The 17,971-nt window shown below is 42.0% G+C and overlaps 1 protein-coding gene across 1 annotated transcript in view; it reads right to left on the bottom strand.

The window, feature by feature from the left end:
- Nucleotides 1-17,971, bottom strand: part of Prkce (protein kinase C epsilon) — a 506,608-nt gene that overhangs the window by 86,649 nt on the left and 401,988 nt on the right. The window contains exon 11 of the mRNA XM_042675470.1: nucleotides 3,363-3,517. Coding sequence (XP_042531404.1) covers nucleotides 3,363-3,517 — 155 coding nt within the window. The remainder of the gene's footprint in view (nucleotides 1-3,362; nucleotides 3,518-17,971) is intronic.

Consider the following 17,971-nt stretch of genomic DNA (forward strand, 5'->3'; position numbering starts at 1 on the left):
AGGAAGGAAGTCTTAAAAGGTCAGACTTCAAGAGGAAGAGCTCATTTTGGGGCTGGGTGCATAGATATGAAAGTCAATGGCACATAGGACTCATTTTAAGTCATGGAACAATTGAAACTGCCCAGAGAGATTACATAGGGCAAGAATAAAGAGGAATGCAGGCCTTAAGGAAACTAGAATTTAGAGAACGGGGCCAATGAGGAAAGGAGCCTGTTTGGGTAAGATATAGACAGGATATAGAAATGGTCAGGTAGATGGCAGGAAGAAAGAGATGGACAGAGAGGCAGAGAGAGGCAGAGAGAGGCAGAGAGGCAGAGACAGAGAGAGAGAGAGAGAGAGAGAGAGAGAGAAACGAGAATGACTCACATACTCATATAAGCCAATGGAGCCAAAGTAGTTACAGGCATTGTGAGAGGAAGCAGAAACACAAAAGAAGGTCAAGTACCTAGGTCAGTACCTGGAATATCAAGCTCAGAGTCTGTAGCTGGAGTCTGAAAAGCTAGGGCAAGAAGTGTCATGGTAAACAGGAGTTGATCAGGTGATCAGTCATTACATTTCCTAGGGTTGTCATGGCTTTTATTCTTTTTTTTTTTTTTATTGTGAAAATACTGTACAGAGGGATTACAATTACATGGGCAAGGTAATGAGTACATTGCCTCCTCCTTAGTTTCCCCTTCCCATCCCCCACCTACTCCCCCCCACCCCCACCCCCAGCCAAAGTTGTAAAGTTCGTTTTTTTCGAAATAACGATTTGTACATCTCATTGTTGCAATGAGTCCACCTGTATCCCTATTTAAATGATTTTTTCCCCTTCCCCTCCATTTCTTACATTTGCAACTGTGTCCCTCTAGTAAAATGTGAGTGACTCTCCCTACTCTAACAGAGATGGTGTAGGGAAGACATCCATCCCAAGAATCACAGTTGTTCTTGTCACTGGCATCTAACCAGACACCAGGTACTTCCTGATCAACTTTTCAACTGTAGTTTGTTTACCAGTAACCGCTGACCGGAGGAGGCTATCAGCACTGACTAGGCCCAGAGGCAGTATGGCCAGAGGCAGTTGGATATAGAGAAGGGGCAAGGGGAGGGCACAAGCACAGAAAAGCTGGGCCACATTGTGAGTGTAAGGACTCATTAACCGTAATGAGTTTAAGTCACAAAAATACCATGGAAAGTAAAGAAGGTAAATCTCAGTGGGCCTACTATGATCTCAGGATCTCTCTCTCATGTAAGGAGACCCTGTGATCTACCACTGACCAATAGAACAAGACAAAGGGGATAAGGAATTTTTTTTTTTGGTCAGTTGTGGGGCCTGAACTCTGGGCCTGGGCTCTGTCCCTCAGCTCTTCAGCTCAAGGCTAGTGCTCTACCACTTGAGCCACAGAGCCACTTCTGGCTTTTTCTACTTATGTGGTGCTGAGGAATCGAACCTAGGGCCTCATGCATGCAAGGCAAGCACTCTACCACTGAGCCACCTAGGGAATTTTTTTTTTTTTTTTTGAGACAGGGTCCCTGGGCTCACATGATTCTCCTACCTCAACCTCCTGAAGTAAATGTGATCATAGGTATATATCACTCACCACACCCAGAGTGGGCACCAAGATCTCATAGATACAATGAAGTCTCTCAATCATTTGCCTTTGAGTTTAACCAAAAAGGACATTATTTTGGTGGGCCTGATTAGAGCCCATGAAAAGGTCCAGGTCCTCCCTGAGATTAGAGACTTGAAGGAAGAAAACTCTTCTGCTAGCCTTGAGCCAGTCGTGTGCGTTCTAAAGCTCTAAAGACAAGGATACTGCCATCAGCACAGAAGCTTGGAAAAGGAGCCCAGTCTTCAAATGGGCAGGCAGCCTGGCTATCCATCTACCCTAGCCTGGGGGACACAGGTGAGATATACCTGTCCTCTCCAGCCACAGAAGCTGCAAGGTACAATGTAGGGCATTGATTTAAACCTTTAAGCCTGTGGTGATGGGCTATACAGCAATAGAAAGCACTGACTTGGGTCTCCTCAATACAGGCCATGACAGCAGGCTAAAAATCATGGGCTTGGTCATATGGCCTGTAAGGGAACCACTGACTATATTTTCCTTGCTTTAGGGAGCTAAGAAATAGTAGGAAGAACAGAAGCATGAGATGAGTTTGACCAGAGCCCTCCAAACAACAGCTAGACATGATTTTCTTTGCTCCCAGACGCATATCATATATGCTTAGGCAAGTGACTAATGCTAGGTTAAATCAAGCTAGCCACTCTTCCACCCAATTAAAAAGAAAAAAAAAAAAAGAGGGACGTGAAGAGCAAGTAAATTTAGACAGTCAGTGATTAAAAACCTAGCCAGAAACTAGTGGCTCATGCTTGCCATCCTAGCTATTTAAGAAGCTGAGATCTGAGGGTTGAGGTTCAAAGCCAGGATGGGCAGGAAAGTCCATGAGATTCTTATCTATAATTAACCACCATAAAGCCATTAGGTGTGGTTCAAGTGGTAGAGTGCCAGGCTTGAGTGAAAAGGCCAAGAGATAGTACTTAGGCCTTGAGTTCAAGCCTCAGTACTGGAACAAAAAAAGAAATGAAAAAACCTGAAGGAACCTCAGTATTCCTGTGGCTAATTATAAATACTTACTTCTCCCAGAATTCCAGAATTCCTGACCTCACAGAAAAGACTACGTAAATAGTCCTACTCTCTTACTGGAAAATGTGTGTGTGTGTGTGTGTGTGTGTGTGTGTGTGTGTGTGTGTGTGTGTGTGTGTGTGTGTGTGTGTGTGTGTGTGTGTGTGTGTGTGTGTGTGTGTGTGTGTGTGTGTTTCTTGGAAGGGGATTGAGCAGTAATAAAAAACTAAGGGATCTGAAAAAAGTCACTTCCTGTTGGATAATGTCTAGTTCCCACTCCCCACCCCCCACTCTAGATCCTAACCCCCAAGACCTCCAAGCAACTCCTCCTTCCCTGATTCTATCAGTTGGAGGCAACTAAGCCAAACAAACTCAGGAAGTGGCAGAAGATCGGAAAGGGGGAGGAAGTCCAGGGCACAGAAGGAAGAAGTCAAGAGAATGCCCTGATCTTCAAGGAAGAGGGTGGGGAAAGAGAACGAAATGAAGGTTGCCCCAAGGTCGCTCGGCGCCAAGCCTTTAAATGTCATGCTTGAGCTTTAAATCAAAACTGGCACAAACAGTTGGTCAAATCTCCCGGGGCCATTCAAATATTAACATTCATGATGATAAACAGCCCACCAAAAAAGTTCCTCTGTAAGCAAATTGGAACAAACAACTAAGCTAAAACGGGTTGCTGAGAGAGCAGTTGGGCAAAAGCCAACAGGGGATGGTTTTATTATTATTGTTTTTTTACTGTCAAAGGAGAGAAGAGGCTACCTGTATATCACTCCATGTTGGTGAAGGAACATGAGGGCAGACGTGACCTCTGCAGCATAGAACCGTGATCGAGGCTCATCGAATTTGCGGGAACGTTGAATCTGGAACATGAGGTCTCCACCATTTACATATTCCATGACGAAAAAGAGGCGGTCCTGAAAGGAGAGAAGAAAATGACACTGAGGTCACTTCATTACAACTGTCTCTACAGGCCAGCATCTTGTGGTCTGATCTAAGATAGTCACAAGTGAACCTAAAGGAATGCCCAAAGGTGAGTGGATGCTGGTAGCACATGATCCAGCAAGGAGACAAAGGGATGATTCACACAAATGAGGTGTCATGTGTTATTTCAAAGCAGCTCTCTTCTTTTTGTGGATATCAGCTTGCTCTAGTGGAAGAAGCCTGAATTGACACAAAGTAGAACTGAATTTTTGAATTGGGTATGGCTCTGGACAAAACGCTTCCTTTATGGAGATGCTAAGTACTTTTACATGTGTGATTAAATAATGGTTCTCCAAATAAATCACACATAACCTTGGATGTGTAAATGTTACCTTATAGGGAAGAAAAGATTGTGCAGATGTGATTAATTTCAAGATCTGAGAAGAGAATGGGCTGGCTACCAGGGTGGGCTTTAAATGCAATCACAAGTGTCTTCATAAGAGGTGGGGGGAAGAGAGGAAGAAGCAATGTGACCCAAGAAGCAGAGATTAAAGTATTGTAGCCATAAACCAAAGAGAAGCACCAGAAGTTAGAAAATACAAGAAACAGTGAGCTTGAACTCAGGTCCTAGGCACAGTCCTTTAGCTTTATCTGCTAGCTTTTTCTGCTCAAGACTAGTGCTCTATCAGGTCAACCACAGCACCACTTCTGCCTTCTTTTGCTAGTTAATTGGAGATAGGAGCCACACGGACTTTGAACTGTGACCCTCAGATCTCAGCCTCCTGAGTACCTAAGATTACAAGTGAGGCACTGGTGCTCAGCTAGCACAATTCCTTGATTATTATTTTGTAAATGACTAGCATCTGCGTGGGATGTTAGGCAGCATGCCAGAAAGAACAAGTGGTAGCTGCCCTGAAGTCTTATAATCCAGGAATCCAGATAGGGAATGAGCAGGAGGATTCAAAACACAAACAAGATCTGAGTGCAGTAAAGACATTGGGTGCTGTGAAATTTTTGAGAAAGGTCAGCTCCAAACTAGAGGCCATGGAGGATTCTAGATGAAGCCAGGCCTTGAAAGAAAGAGAAGGTGTATGTGTGGGGAGGGGGGTGTGGAGGGAGGTCCAGGATGTGGGGACAGAGTGAACATCCTTAGGAGACAGGGAAGTGACCAGATCAGCTGGGGAAGTAGGTTAATTGAAGGTTTGAGGGGCCAACCAGCAGGTTGCATTCTTAACATATAAATATAGTCTAAGTGAAGCTTGCTGGTAGAGATGATTTTCCATTCAACTAAGTAAAACCTATTTGTGATACGTGTGTGTGTGTGTGTGTGTGTGTGTGTGTGTGTGTGCAAGTCCTGGAACTCAGGGCTTTTGCCCAAGGCTATCACTCTGCTACTTTTAGCCACAGCTCTACTTCCAGCTTTTCTCTGTGATTAACTGGAGGTAAGAGTCTCATGGACTTTCCTGCCTAGGCTGGCTTCGAACTGTAATCCTCACATCTACTTCATTCATCACTTTTGTAAGTCCACAATTATTCATCCTAACTGCCTTAACCTCCTTAATCATGGAACTTCTCTTCCATCTGCTTCCACTTCAAGGCCTGCTTTCAATTTAACCATATGTATATGTGTATGTGTGTATGAGTACTGGGGCTTGAATTCAGGGCCTGGGCACTTACCCTTAGCTTTTTCACTCAAGGTTAGTGCTCTACTACTTAATTCACAGCTCTACTTCGGGCTTTTTGCTAATTAATTGGAGATAAATATTTCATGGACTTTTCTGCCCAGGCTAGCTTTGAACCACTGGCTTTGAACTGTGATCCTTGGCTCTCAGTCTCTTGAATAACTAAAATTACAGGTGTGTGCCACCACACCCAGGTCCATCCAACCATCCCTTCCCCCTTTCATACACTCATTTCAAAAACCAAAGCTTAAGACACCACCACAAGGATCTGGACATCTCTGAAGGTTGAAATCAGGTCCCCATCACAGTTAATGCTCTACAGTGATCCCATTGCATAGCAAGGGATGACGAGGATCACAGATTCATCCATTTGGATTCTGTCAAGGCAGTTTAAAGACTATAGATTATTCCTTTTCCCCTCTCCTTTTCAGGGTTTCCCCTGAGAACAAGAGCTCTCAAATGTGTGCATTAGAATCACACCGACGCTCATGAGAATATGGTTCTCTGGGGTCCTCACCCAGAGTTTCTGATTCAGAAGATCTGGGGTATGGCCTAAGAAATCCTCATCTGTAATGAATTCCCAGGGGATGCTGCTGGTCTGGAAGCCATTCTTTAAAAACCACTTCCCTGGAGTACTTAGGCCAGCCTTTAACATGGTAGATCTAGCTGCCTTACTCCTCTAACACTGCCCACCCTAATGGAACCGTTCGATCAGGAAGAACAAATGAAATGCCTACTCTGTTGCCCTTGACCTTGGGCTGTAGCAACAAGGGTGGACTTCCTTAGCTGTATTTGAAAGAAGCAATATCTCTCTAAAGAAACTCCTTTCCTCCTCCTCTTGGACGCTTTTTATTCTACCAACACTACACATGTAGCATTAAGTAGAAGGACTGTGGAGTCAGAAAGAAGAGGTCTCATGCTGACTCCTTTACTCACTGGCAGTGCGACCTCTGAAGAATGACTATCTCTCAGTGATCACTTTTCTGCCACTGACGTAGACGTTCCTCTCCCTGCTGTGAAGTGCTGAAATCTCCCTAGGCCTTCCTCATGGAGTAATTTCATCTACATCCACCATTTCCAAAGTCCTCTTCATGGATGACACCTGCCTTTAGAACCTCTGTCTTGGAATTCTCCTCTGAGTTCCAAACCTGGTATCCAAACTCATGTCTGACCTCTCTTCAGATGCCCCCAAAGCACTCAAATATAACATGTCCCAACACATTCCATCACCAGCAGAGGCCTTTACCTTCAGCCAGTTTCAAAAGCAGGGTGCCTACGGAAGCATCTTTACCCTTCTCTCTCCTTCATCCTGAAAGGGGTCACCAAGCTCCGTTGCTTTTACTTTTTTGTACCTCTCATACTTATCCAGTTCTTTCCACTGCCACCACCTTCATGACTACCACTCCAGGCTAAGCAATGAGCACCTTTTGTCTAAACTCTTGAATTGCCTTGTCAGTAATGCTCCCCACACTTATTCTAGGCCCCATCCAAATACTGGACACACTACAGGCAGAAGGACTCTGATTAAAGGAAGCTCTGATTCAAATTCATCTCCCATCTTTTTCTTACTCTATTGATTCTTTTAAAGGCTTCTCATTATTCTTGGAATAAGCAGAAGACCCTTTGATGTACTCAAGGCCTGTAGAATCTTTGGAGTCATGTTCCTATAGCTACCCCTCATTCCCTCTGCCCGCGGTGTTGACTCACGTTGTTTTTACTGCTTGGAATGTTTGCTCCCTTCCTCTCCCAAAATGAATCCCTTACTCATTTTTCCTCCAGATTTCAGTGTAGCCGTCTTTTCTTGGAGGAAACTATCTTTAACTTCATTGATGAAGTCAAATGCCCTGCTATATGCTACTTGCCTTGTTGTAGCCAGGTGCTACCTATGTACACCAAAGTAAAGGTCAGTGGAGGTTTTAATTAAGTACCCATTAATTTATGATTTTACTACAAGTCTATATGATTCATGAATGCAGGAGCTGCAGGTAATTCTAGTGGCTTAGTTTTTGTTTTGTTTTGTTTTGTTTCTAGTACTGGGCCTTACTACTTACTAAGCAAGCACTTTACCACTTCAACCATGCCCCTTCTTTTTTAGTTTTTTTAAAAAAAAATGTCCCCCAGATAGGATCTTAGAAGGCAATTCTCCTATCTAAGCATCACCAGCTGCAGCTTCTGGCCTGCACTTCTTTGTTTGTTTGTTTTTTGAAGGAATTAGAGACCCTAAGGGGAAGCAGCTTCAATTCCATTTAAAACTATATGGGCACAAGAACAACAACAAAAAAAAAACTTCAGAGGGCTATAAGACAGAAATAGAACCAACGGGTGGCCTAATATTTGCATCTGCAAGTTCTTATTGTTGAGTGAGTTAAAGCTGAATCATCCTGCTGTAGGGAGCCTTCTGACTGTAAGATATGGAGAGTGGTGACCACTTAGACTACTGTAGCACTGGGTGACAGCCTTGGACAGTCATCTGGGCCAGTGGAAAGTTGTCTTTACCTCCCAATGAGACAGTCAACCCTTTGAGGAAAAAACATCTCATTCTTCTAAACACCCCAACCCAAATAAGCTCAAGCCTGCAACTTAGCTGGCACTCAGGAAACATTGTTCCTTCCACTTAGCATTATGAGAGGAGGACGTTCAGTTGCTTGAGTTCCTAGCTAGATAGGTACTCTACCTAGCTAGGATCGACACTGACATGTGTCTGGGTCTAAATATTATCTGCACTAAGGGCCTGCTTTCTTATTTTTGAACATCCACCATAGACAAGGCTCCCATTGCTAGTCATCCAAAAGCAACCCAGAGTTGGTTTCCCATGTGATTTCTCTGGTTAACCTCACTCTGAGGATTCTAACATTAGCCCATTTTGACCTTTAGTTTTAACCTTCTTTCTTCTCACTATAGCTCCACTGTCCCAAAGCAAAACCAACTCTTTTTACATATTAGGCATGTTTTTGGACAAGATAAGCTTTTCGTTTTCCCCTCCCTCTATTCAGTGAGTGTGGATTACTGCTGACCCCCAACTCAATGCATTTGAGAAGCATGTTTTGATGGCCAGGGAGAACCTCAAGTCATTCTGGGAATGGCTTAATTATATAAACTGAAATCAAAAGAAAGCTGGCAAACCCAGCGGCTACTCATTAATCCCCTCCTGGCATAGGTAGAAAACAAAACAAAAAACCAACTTCCTGGTAAAGTAAGCAAATATGTTTTCTGAGGTAATCAAAGATTTTAAAAGCCTTATTCCACCTCCTCCTCCCTTAATCTCCCTTGAATGTCTAAAATGTTACGGTCTGTGATATTAAGTAAAATAATCAAATTAGGAAAGAGATTATGTGTCATGGCCATTTAGGGTAGGAATCATAAATAATGACCTACACACTGGAAAGGCCACACCATGAGTTCAAAATTCCCACTGGGCTCCATGTTCTCAGAGAGCTATCTTTCTTGCTTTTGAAGGGAGAGAGAACCAGGCCCACCCTGTTCATCTTTCAAGGTGTGATGGATAGATAGCCAGAGGCTTCCTCCTGGCAGACTGCACGTCCTGCCGATTAGGTTTGTTTGGACACATACGCTCCATCATTTGTTAGCTGTTTATATGTTCAGAGATTCTATCGCCTTGAGTCAATTTCACATGAGTGCTCAACAATGGCTAGACTTGGAATCATCTGCCTTTGATGCACCAATGACGACATGAATGAGTTCTCCAGTGTACCTAAAGGAATCGTGGGTCCCTAATTCACATCCTTTTCCTTTTTTATTTTAGTTTTTCCTTTTCCTGGAGATAGAACCCAGGGCCTTATCTGGTCACTGGGCAGCCATTCATTCCACATTCAGAAATACCTCCTTTCCCTTTCACGTCTATATCATCTATCAATTCAATAGTCTTTGCTGGATGCCTTGCCCTCAGTGAGATTGCTGGGGGAATCTGAAAAAAGGATATAAGTTACAGCGTTGGTTTTCAGGAGCTAGGAATGGAACACAGGAGACCGCACAAAGCAACACAATATACTAGATCACTATGTCCTACCCTCTCCAGTATCGACTCAGATTGTGAAACTTTCAGATCTGGCTTGTCTCTGTATCATTTCTCATGCAGGCCCCTTGTCACTTATAGAAAATCATGACAGGAAACAGTCCTGTGACAACTCTTTTTACAGGTTTTCCATACTATAAACATATGATGGAACTGGCCATCACTATGAGGATTTGGTTGAGGCAACCTTGAATTGGAAGAAAGACCACAATTAAGTAAAAGTCTTAGACACTGTGAGGCAGGGGGAGAAGAGAAGCAAGCAAGTGAGGACGCAGCCTTGAAGGGAAGGAGATGAGTACAAATGAACATGGCAACGGGGCAAGGAACAAGATATGAGTTCAGTAAACAAAGCAAACTAAACAACAACATCCACAAAACTTGCCATCAAGGAAACTGTGCATAAACCCAGGTTGTAGGTATGAAGGTAGCAGACTGTGGGCAGAGTGAGTTTTGAAACTCAGATGGGAAATAGAGAACACTAGAAACGTTGAGTTGTAAAGGACTTAACTGGAATTGATTTTCACGACAGTCATTCTTGAAGCAATGCATTATATTAAAAACAAAGCACCTCAGAGTTAGTTTTCCCTATTTCTACTATCCTAAATGTTATGTTATCTTTAAAAAAAATTTTTGGTGGTACTAGAGATTGAACCCAGGGCCTTGTACATAGTAGGCATGAACTCTACCACTTAGTTATATCCCCTGTCCTATTATCTTTGAAAAAATAAAAATGAGCCACCCTCTTCCTTGCTATTACACTTCCCTGGTAAAAACAAAGGAATGATCCAATCATTTGGGAAAATCTGACTTTTTATGGAATCCTAAGCCACAAAGAAAGAACAGTCTTGACTTCAATAAACAAACAGTAAATAACAAGAGGGACTTCCCTGCTCCTTAGGTACACCCTTCATGGACACAGCCTAAGCTGTGCACATCAACAAAGCCTGGCTTAATTGCTATCACAGCTGTTCTCACGGTGCACCATCAGAGGGTTGCAGAAGATATTTGAAGAATCTCTGTTTTGTTAACTGGAGACTTACCATTCAATTCACAGAGAAGGAAAGAGTCTTGCCTAAATAATAATCATCACTAATAATACAAATCTTTATGTTATTTCAAAAAGTCATTTTCACATTTTCCCAGCCTTTTTTGGGGGGAGGAGGGGTGGCCAGTCATGGGGCCTGAACTCTGGGCCTGGGCGCTGTCCCTCAGCTCTTCAGCTCAAGGCTAGCACTCTACCCTTGAGCCACAGTGCCACTTCTGGCTTTTTCTGCTTATGGGGTGCTGAGGAATCGAACCTAGGGCCTCATGCATGCAAGGCAAGTGCTCTACCACTGAGCCACCTTCCCAGCCCCAGCCTTTCTTTTAATAGGCCTTCTCCTCTTTTCACCTGACATTGTGAAAGATCTTCTCAAACATAATGATATGTTGTAGTCATTCACTAAATTGTTATTGCAACCAAATTCTTACAGCAATAACCAATTCCATCAACAATAGTAGAATTACAGAAAATAAGAAATTGGTTTTGCATTATCATTTTTTTTATTCTTTTTTTTTTTTTTTTTTGTCGGTTGTGGGGCTTGAATTCTGGGCCTGGGTGCTGTCCCTGAGCTCTTCAGCACAAGGCTAGTGCTCTACCACTTGAGCCATAGTGCCACTTCTGGCTTTTTCTGCTTACGTGGTGCTGAGGAATTGAACCCAGGGCCTCATGCATGCAAAGCAAAGCACTCTACCACTAAGCCACCTTCCCAGCCCCTTCTTTTATTCTTTTTTTTTTTTTTTGGGTCCATCGTGGGGCCTGAACTCTGGGCCTGGGCACGTCCCTCAGCTCTTCAGCTCAAGGCTAGCGCTCTACCACTTGACCCACAGCGTCACTTCTGGCTTTTTTTCCTTTTTTGCTTATGTGGTGCTGAGGAATCGAACCCAGGGCCGCAGGCATGCAAGGCAAGCGCTCTACCACTGAGCCACCTTCCCAGCTCCATCTTTTATTATTTTTTAAAGAAAAAGTCATACTGAGGTATAAATGACATTCAAAGAATTGTTTGTATTTCATGCACGACCCTTGGTGGACTTGGAAGTATGCATACACGGGTGAAACATTACTATCATTTAGACCATAAACATGTCCATCATCTCCAAAAGCTTCCTTTTCAGTCTGTAGATTATTAGTGTGTGTGAGAGAACACAAGAAGTGCCCTTAGTGAAGTTTTAATTATATAATGCAGTATTGCTAGCTCTAGGCATTATGCTATACAGAAGATGTCCACGACTTATTATCTTACATAACTGAAACCAACTAATACCTCCCACTTCTTCTTCCCAAGTCCCTGGCAACCATCCTACTCTCTGCCTTTACTTGTCTGACTAGTCCAGGTTCATCATGGACAAGCTATCATGCAGTATTTTTCCTTCTGCATCTGGCTTATTTCACTTAGCATAATGTTCTCTAGTTTCATCCATGTTATTGCAAATGGTAGGATTTCCTAATTTTTGAAAAAAAATTACCGTTTTAAATTATCTCTAAGTAGCTGTGCAAAGGAGGTGCCACATAGCAGAGAAGTTTATGAACACAACGCATCTTGAGCAGGGTCACGCCTTCAACATTCTCACCCCCCTTTTAGGTGTGGCTATTTCTTATCACGCTCTTCTAAGAGCCAGAGAAGGTAGAGTTAACCCCTACTTTTGGTTTTTTTTTTAAAAAGTAGGGGGGGATGTCATTTTTTCCTAGAAACCTTTTACCCAATTAGACCTGGCCAAATAGCAAAATTCCACTCTGACTGAGAAGGCATAAACTTCATACAAATACATGTGATATTTGCTTAAAACTATAATTATTTGACCCAAACAGGATGGCCCAAGTTTAAAGTGACCTAAAGCTAAGCCAAACAGACTTCAATAAAACTCAAATAAACATTTCCTGCCTTAGCTCAGAGCTGCTGTTAGATCAAGGAACAATCTCAAATCAGTGCTCCCTAGTCCATTCCTTCTGAGTGTGAAAGTATGGGAAAGAAGAAGAGTTTCAATGCAATCAATCAGAGAATATTTTCATTTTCCAGGGGTCATCGGCATTTTATGAAAACCCAGTTTCTCTCCTATGAGATGAAGGTATGAATGAGCTAGCTCCAGCAAATAAAGCTCAGCAACACTGGTCACCAGAGGGATCTCCTGCAGAAGCAAAGCAGTGGCTAGAGTTAGGCAGGAATGACATGTCCTTAGTTACCCCTTTGAAAATGGCCAAATCAAGGGAATTTAGACAGCCCATCATCCATGAAAAATACAATGGAACTGTTTTGGGAGATCATTTTTATCCCATTCTTTTCCTCTACTGTTTGATTAGCATCACTATCCTGGTTGAACTGTCACCTCCCAGTTCTGTCTTTCTTCTGGTTTTACACCTTGAATGCTTTCTCCATAACTTGACATTTGTGAAACCCATCATCTAAACCCTGTCACTCACTTGGACACTAGGAAAACAAACATGTATCTAACACAGAGACCTGGGTATCTTGAGAGGTTTCACGCTCTGGTGAGGCTACACTAGGGCCCATAGAATCTGTTTTAACCATGCTAAGCAAGATGGCAGGTGAAAATCTGTTCTCAGTGCTATTCATAGCAGAAAGCCAAAAAAACAAAAACAAAAAAACAAAACAAAACAAAAGAAAAGAAGAAGAAAAAGAAAAAAAAAAGAAAAATGGGCAATGTTCATTGGGGCTTGTTAGCACCAACCAATACACGGTCATTTGAAGTCAAAGTTAAGGAATGATGGAATGTTCCTTGTGGGCTTTCTTAACCAAAAGAATAAAAGTAGTTTTGTTTAAATCCTATTTCTCCACCTCAGCCAAAACCTACTTTAAGGCCTTGCCCCTTTATCAAAAGTCTTCCCTTGAGCTCCAGCTGTTCTCTACAATGTAATGTATGGACTACATCAAACTCTACTTTGTTTTACCTTCCTATGTCCCAGCAGGACATAAGTGGCCAACAGTTGGTACTTGTGGTTCCTCCATTCCCTAATTTTTGCCAGGTTTTACCTGTCTAGGTACTACATTTGTGTAGCTCAGCAGAATTTCAATGAACTTCTCTGCTATGAGAAGTTCTGAAGCAGCCCAATCCTACCACTCTTCACTCTAGAAACTCAATTAACTTACCATTGCCTGTGTCAACAGAAAAAGAAACACCTATAGAAGTCATTAAGTGAGAGTTCTGACTTCCAGGAAATTTAGATACTCAATATTATTGTCAATAAAGCCTGCAGCCCTGGGTTAGGTCAATCCCCGACCATTTTATTGTGGCTGCTACTGTTTTTTCATTCTCCCAATTCAGCCAAGTCCTTAACCTTTACCAATACTCTTCCTATAAACTCAGGCTGCTCTCTGCAATTCATCACAGAGACTTCATCAAACAGTCCAAAGAATGAAGATTTTTATCTTCATTCTATATGTCTTTGTTTGCTTACTTGTTTGCTTAATTTTATTTTGAAAGAAATCCTATAAACCAGCCAGAATATTTTAAGGTCCCTGTGTGTGCAGGGACTGGGCAATTCATAGAAAAACATCAAGGAAACTGTGTTCAATTGTTAGATATAACAATCAGTTAACTGAATAACTTGCTTTACAAGTAGCTGTCAACATCATGACAATTCTTTTCCTTCTTTTTCTACTCCTTTGTCTTCCTGAGTAATAGACCAGTTCTGATGACAGTTTTAAAGATCATCAGTGACAGAAAGCTGATCCCAAGCAAAGAAGGTTCATCACTGCAAACCAGATATTATACACACAGTGTGGTTGGTGTGTCAATCATCCAGGTACCCAATGAATCTGTGCTTGGAATATTGGAAAGTATTCCTTTCTTTCATTTCAAAGCATGTACATTCACTAGGATCTGCCTCACACCTGATAAATTCAAACCCACTGACCTTTCCCCTTCCTGATCTTCTACACAGCTTCCTCTCTGCACCAGTTTGGGTCTTCAATTGTTCCCAGAACAATCTTTAGTAAAAGCAAGTCAGAGTCTAGAATGCAGAACTAACTGCTCTAGATGCTCCTATTGGACTCTGATGGTCAAAGCCATACAGTCAGCATGGGGTCAACTCTGAGCCTCATGTTTGATGCTTACAGACTTGAGTTTATTTAGAGGGAGGCAAATAGAAGGATGAAGTGAGGCGTCTCTGAAGAGAGCAACGTGGCAATGGTCAGCTCCAGTGAGTCCTGTTTTGGAGGAAACTGACCGTCTAAATGGAATGAATGAAGACAAAGAAATGAACTATGAGACAAAGGAACCCACTGGAGAGAAACTCCCTTAAAACATTTGAAGGACTTTCATGCTGCAAGCAGTCAGTCTGTGCTACTGTTCAGCTAGAAGACAGAGCAATCTTGATGAAGAGACCTTGTCCTTTATTAGAGCAGAGGTAAGACTTGTGTACCACTTCACTAATCCTTTCACCACACTGCTCTCCGGTGAGTTCCTTCAGCCTGACCAATGCCAGACTCAGCTGGCTAATCATTTTGTAGGACTATGAACAGAGATACTCTTTGTTTACAGAGAAGCTGGACCTGATTAGTTGTCTGAGTCTCAAAATCTCTCGGGAACATTTTAAAACACACAGACTTTTAGGCTCCTCTATTAGGCCTTCTAACTCTGAGATGACCCCTATGAATGCACATCTATATTCATATTCCCTAAACTATCACACCATTAGCAAGGGTTGGCAACCAGTAAACTAAGTAAATACTAGCTGGCATGCCTTCTAATAGTCCAGATTTGGTGACACTATTGCATTTTGTCTGCATCTTTCCCTGATAAGTTCTTCATTTATTCTGTGTATGTGTAAGTGTGTGTGTGTGTGTGTGTGTGTGTGTGTGTTCACTTGTTACTGGGGTTTAAACTCAGAGCCTCACACTTTCAGTCTACCACTTTAGGTCTTTAATTAGAGATTTTGGACTTTTTTGCTCAGGCCAGCTTCAAACCATGATCTTCAGATCCCAGTCTCCCAATTAGCTAGGATGACAGGCATAAATCACAAGCACCTGGCTTCCCCTGATAACTTCATTATCAATTTCAATTGTTAAATCCAACTAGTATGTAATTTCTTGGACGATGATGCCTACTCATCCATCCCCACATACTGCTAGATGGGTACACTCTCATCAAAAGCATGGCTAATGAGAAATAGATCCTGGAATTACCAGGGGCATGTCTCTTGTATCAGGCTGTGTCCCTACAAAAGCTTAACACCATCATGGGCTAATCCAACTCATTCTAGTGGTGCCTTAGAAAAGCACTCACTGTGTAGCTAACACTAAACTGCATTGTGTTTTTGTGCTTGAGAAGGTCATAGGAAATTAAATCAAGGGCCTGATGACTGTGGTTTGGCTGTTTCTCATCCACTGGCTACCTCTGCACACCCAAGATGTATGGTTGAACTCATATACATGCATGGGTGCCCCAAACCAAAGAAACCATACTTTATGATGTCAAGAAAGGGTAGTTGACATCTCTATTCTGCTAAATCCCCTTTTATGTTCTCATTGCTTTAATCAAGCCAAAATTAATGTGCTAATCTAGAGAAACTCACGACTTGGAAATAATACACTAATGTCTAAAGACAACTCAATCCTCCACAGGATTCGAAACACTGGATCACATTGTTTGAAGTCTGAAGGGGAAAGACTGGAGGCGCAGGCATGCTGAAGAGGATTTCCGTACCACTTCACTAAGACTTTCACTAAATGATAGACAGAGCATTAGTGGATTAAAAAAAACAACAACAATAAACTAATTTCTTTCATCTAAACATTTCCACTCAGGTTAATTCTGAACGGTGAGCAGCGTAATAAGATAAACCTATAAATATTTGGTGTAACAGCATAGGGATTTGTGTAGATGATCTTCGAACCATTGTTGTGATACTGGGAGAGGAGCTGAATTCCCGTATGGGTTGTTGATTTAAAATACAGGATCTCAGACTCCAGCCAACACCGCCTAGTCTGCAGTAAGTAGGCGCTGGTGTTGCAGAAGCAGAACAAAAACAAGCCTGTGTTTAATCTGTTCACAAGCCTTTTGTTCTTACTACCAGGAGACTTGGTGATGTAGACACAGAAGGTGAGAACTTCAGGACTGAGTTAAAGCTGGGTGGTGGCCCGGGAGCTGACCATATAGATAGAAGAAGCTTAGGACCCTAACATGAAACAGCTTTGCATCTTTTGTGACCCTTTTCCCATCCGTGCTTCATTATTTTTATGACAGCTCTCTTCATTCTCATTATTACCTATATGGTGCAATGGTCCAAACTCATCTTCTACCTTTAGACTGCCTGGGTTCAAGGACTAACTCAGTGACTTCCTGATTTTTGTGAACTTAGACCAATTGTGTTTCCCCACTTGTATCACTGAGATTTAAATAGAAGCTACTACATGGAAAATTGAAATCAATGATCGTTCTTGTAGGTGCTTAGCTAATTAAAACTGGCTCAGGAAAATATTAGTTTTAATTTCTCATTTAACAGTCTGCATTCTGTAGCTGCAAGTGGCTCAGTGATGGACAGATTTCAAATCAGTCAATTAGTTTGTATTTAGAGGAAGCTTAGAGGCTAGTTAGAAAAACGAGGGAACTCCAATACAGTAAGACTTGACAATGAGAGTAGTATTTATTATTTGTGAAGGAAGGCTCCACGAGGAAGCTGGAACTTAAAAGGAAGAGGGTATCAAAATAAATAGGGTTGGGGTCATCCAGGTACAGGAAAACACAAAGGCCTAGAGATCTCTATACATGTAGTAGACTTAACCAACAGTGGGAAGACCTCTTTGGAAAAAACCATTTCCTTCTTGGTCTTTTTTTTTTCTTCCCCCTGTCTTTTTTAGACTATTAGAAAATCATAAAGTAAATATCAGGGCACAATTAACAAGTAAAGATCAATGATGGATATCAATTCTTGAACACCTACTATGCCAATGATGATTGATTTTTACATGGATACAAGATTCAGAAACCAGAGAGGTTTATTTCACTTTTTTTTTCACTTGATATTATTTTTGTCTTATTTTATTATTCTTATTAGTGTTCTTTTGTGTGTCAGTCCTGGGGCTTGAACCCAGGTCCTGGGCACTGTCCCTGAGCTGCTTTTTTGCTCAAGGGTAGCACTCTACCAGTTGAGCCACAGTTTCTCTTCTGGCCTTTTTAATAGCTTTTTATTGGAGATAAGAGTCTTATGGACTTTCCTGCCTGGGGCTGGCTTTGATCTGATCTTCAGATGTTAGCCTCTGGAGAAGCCAGGATTACAGGTATGAGCCACTGGTGCCCAGCTCTCTACCTCACTTTTTTGACTAACCTTTTTCATTTCTTAGAAATTATTACATCCCAACAACAGTAAACAAATGAATGATATTGAGTTGACATATTCATCTGTATGTTTACCACATTTTTGGTTCTATACAGCTAACATTGTCTGATTTACCAAAGAGAGTGCATATCATCATTATTATAGACAATAGTTTCATGGTCTTGACTCCCAGAGTGCCCTGGCATCTCTTTCTGAATCCTTTGCTAGACTTAACAGAATGAGAATATTCACAAATTAAATGGCTAATTCCTTGAGTGGTTCACTCAAACAGCTTACTTTTCTACCTTCTGGATACAGACTGACTAAAGTTCATCTTCACCTGTGATACTTCTTTCAAGAATCTCAAAAAGGGCCAAGCACTGGTGGTACACACTGTAATCCCAACTACCCATGAGGC

Source organism: Dipodomys spectabilis, unplaced genomic scaffold (assembly GCF_019054845.1).
Source record: "Dipodomys spectabilis isolate Male_0828 unplaced genomic scaffold, ASM1905484v1 ptg000026l, whole genome shotgun sequence".
Taxonomy (NCBI): domain Eukaryota; kingdom Metazoa; phylum Chordata; class Mammalia; order Rodentia; family Heteromyidae; genus Dipodomys; species Dipodomys spectabilis.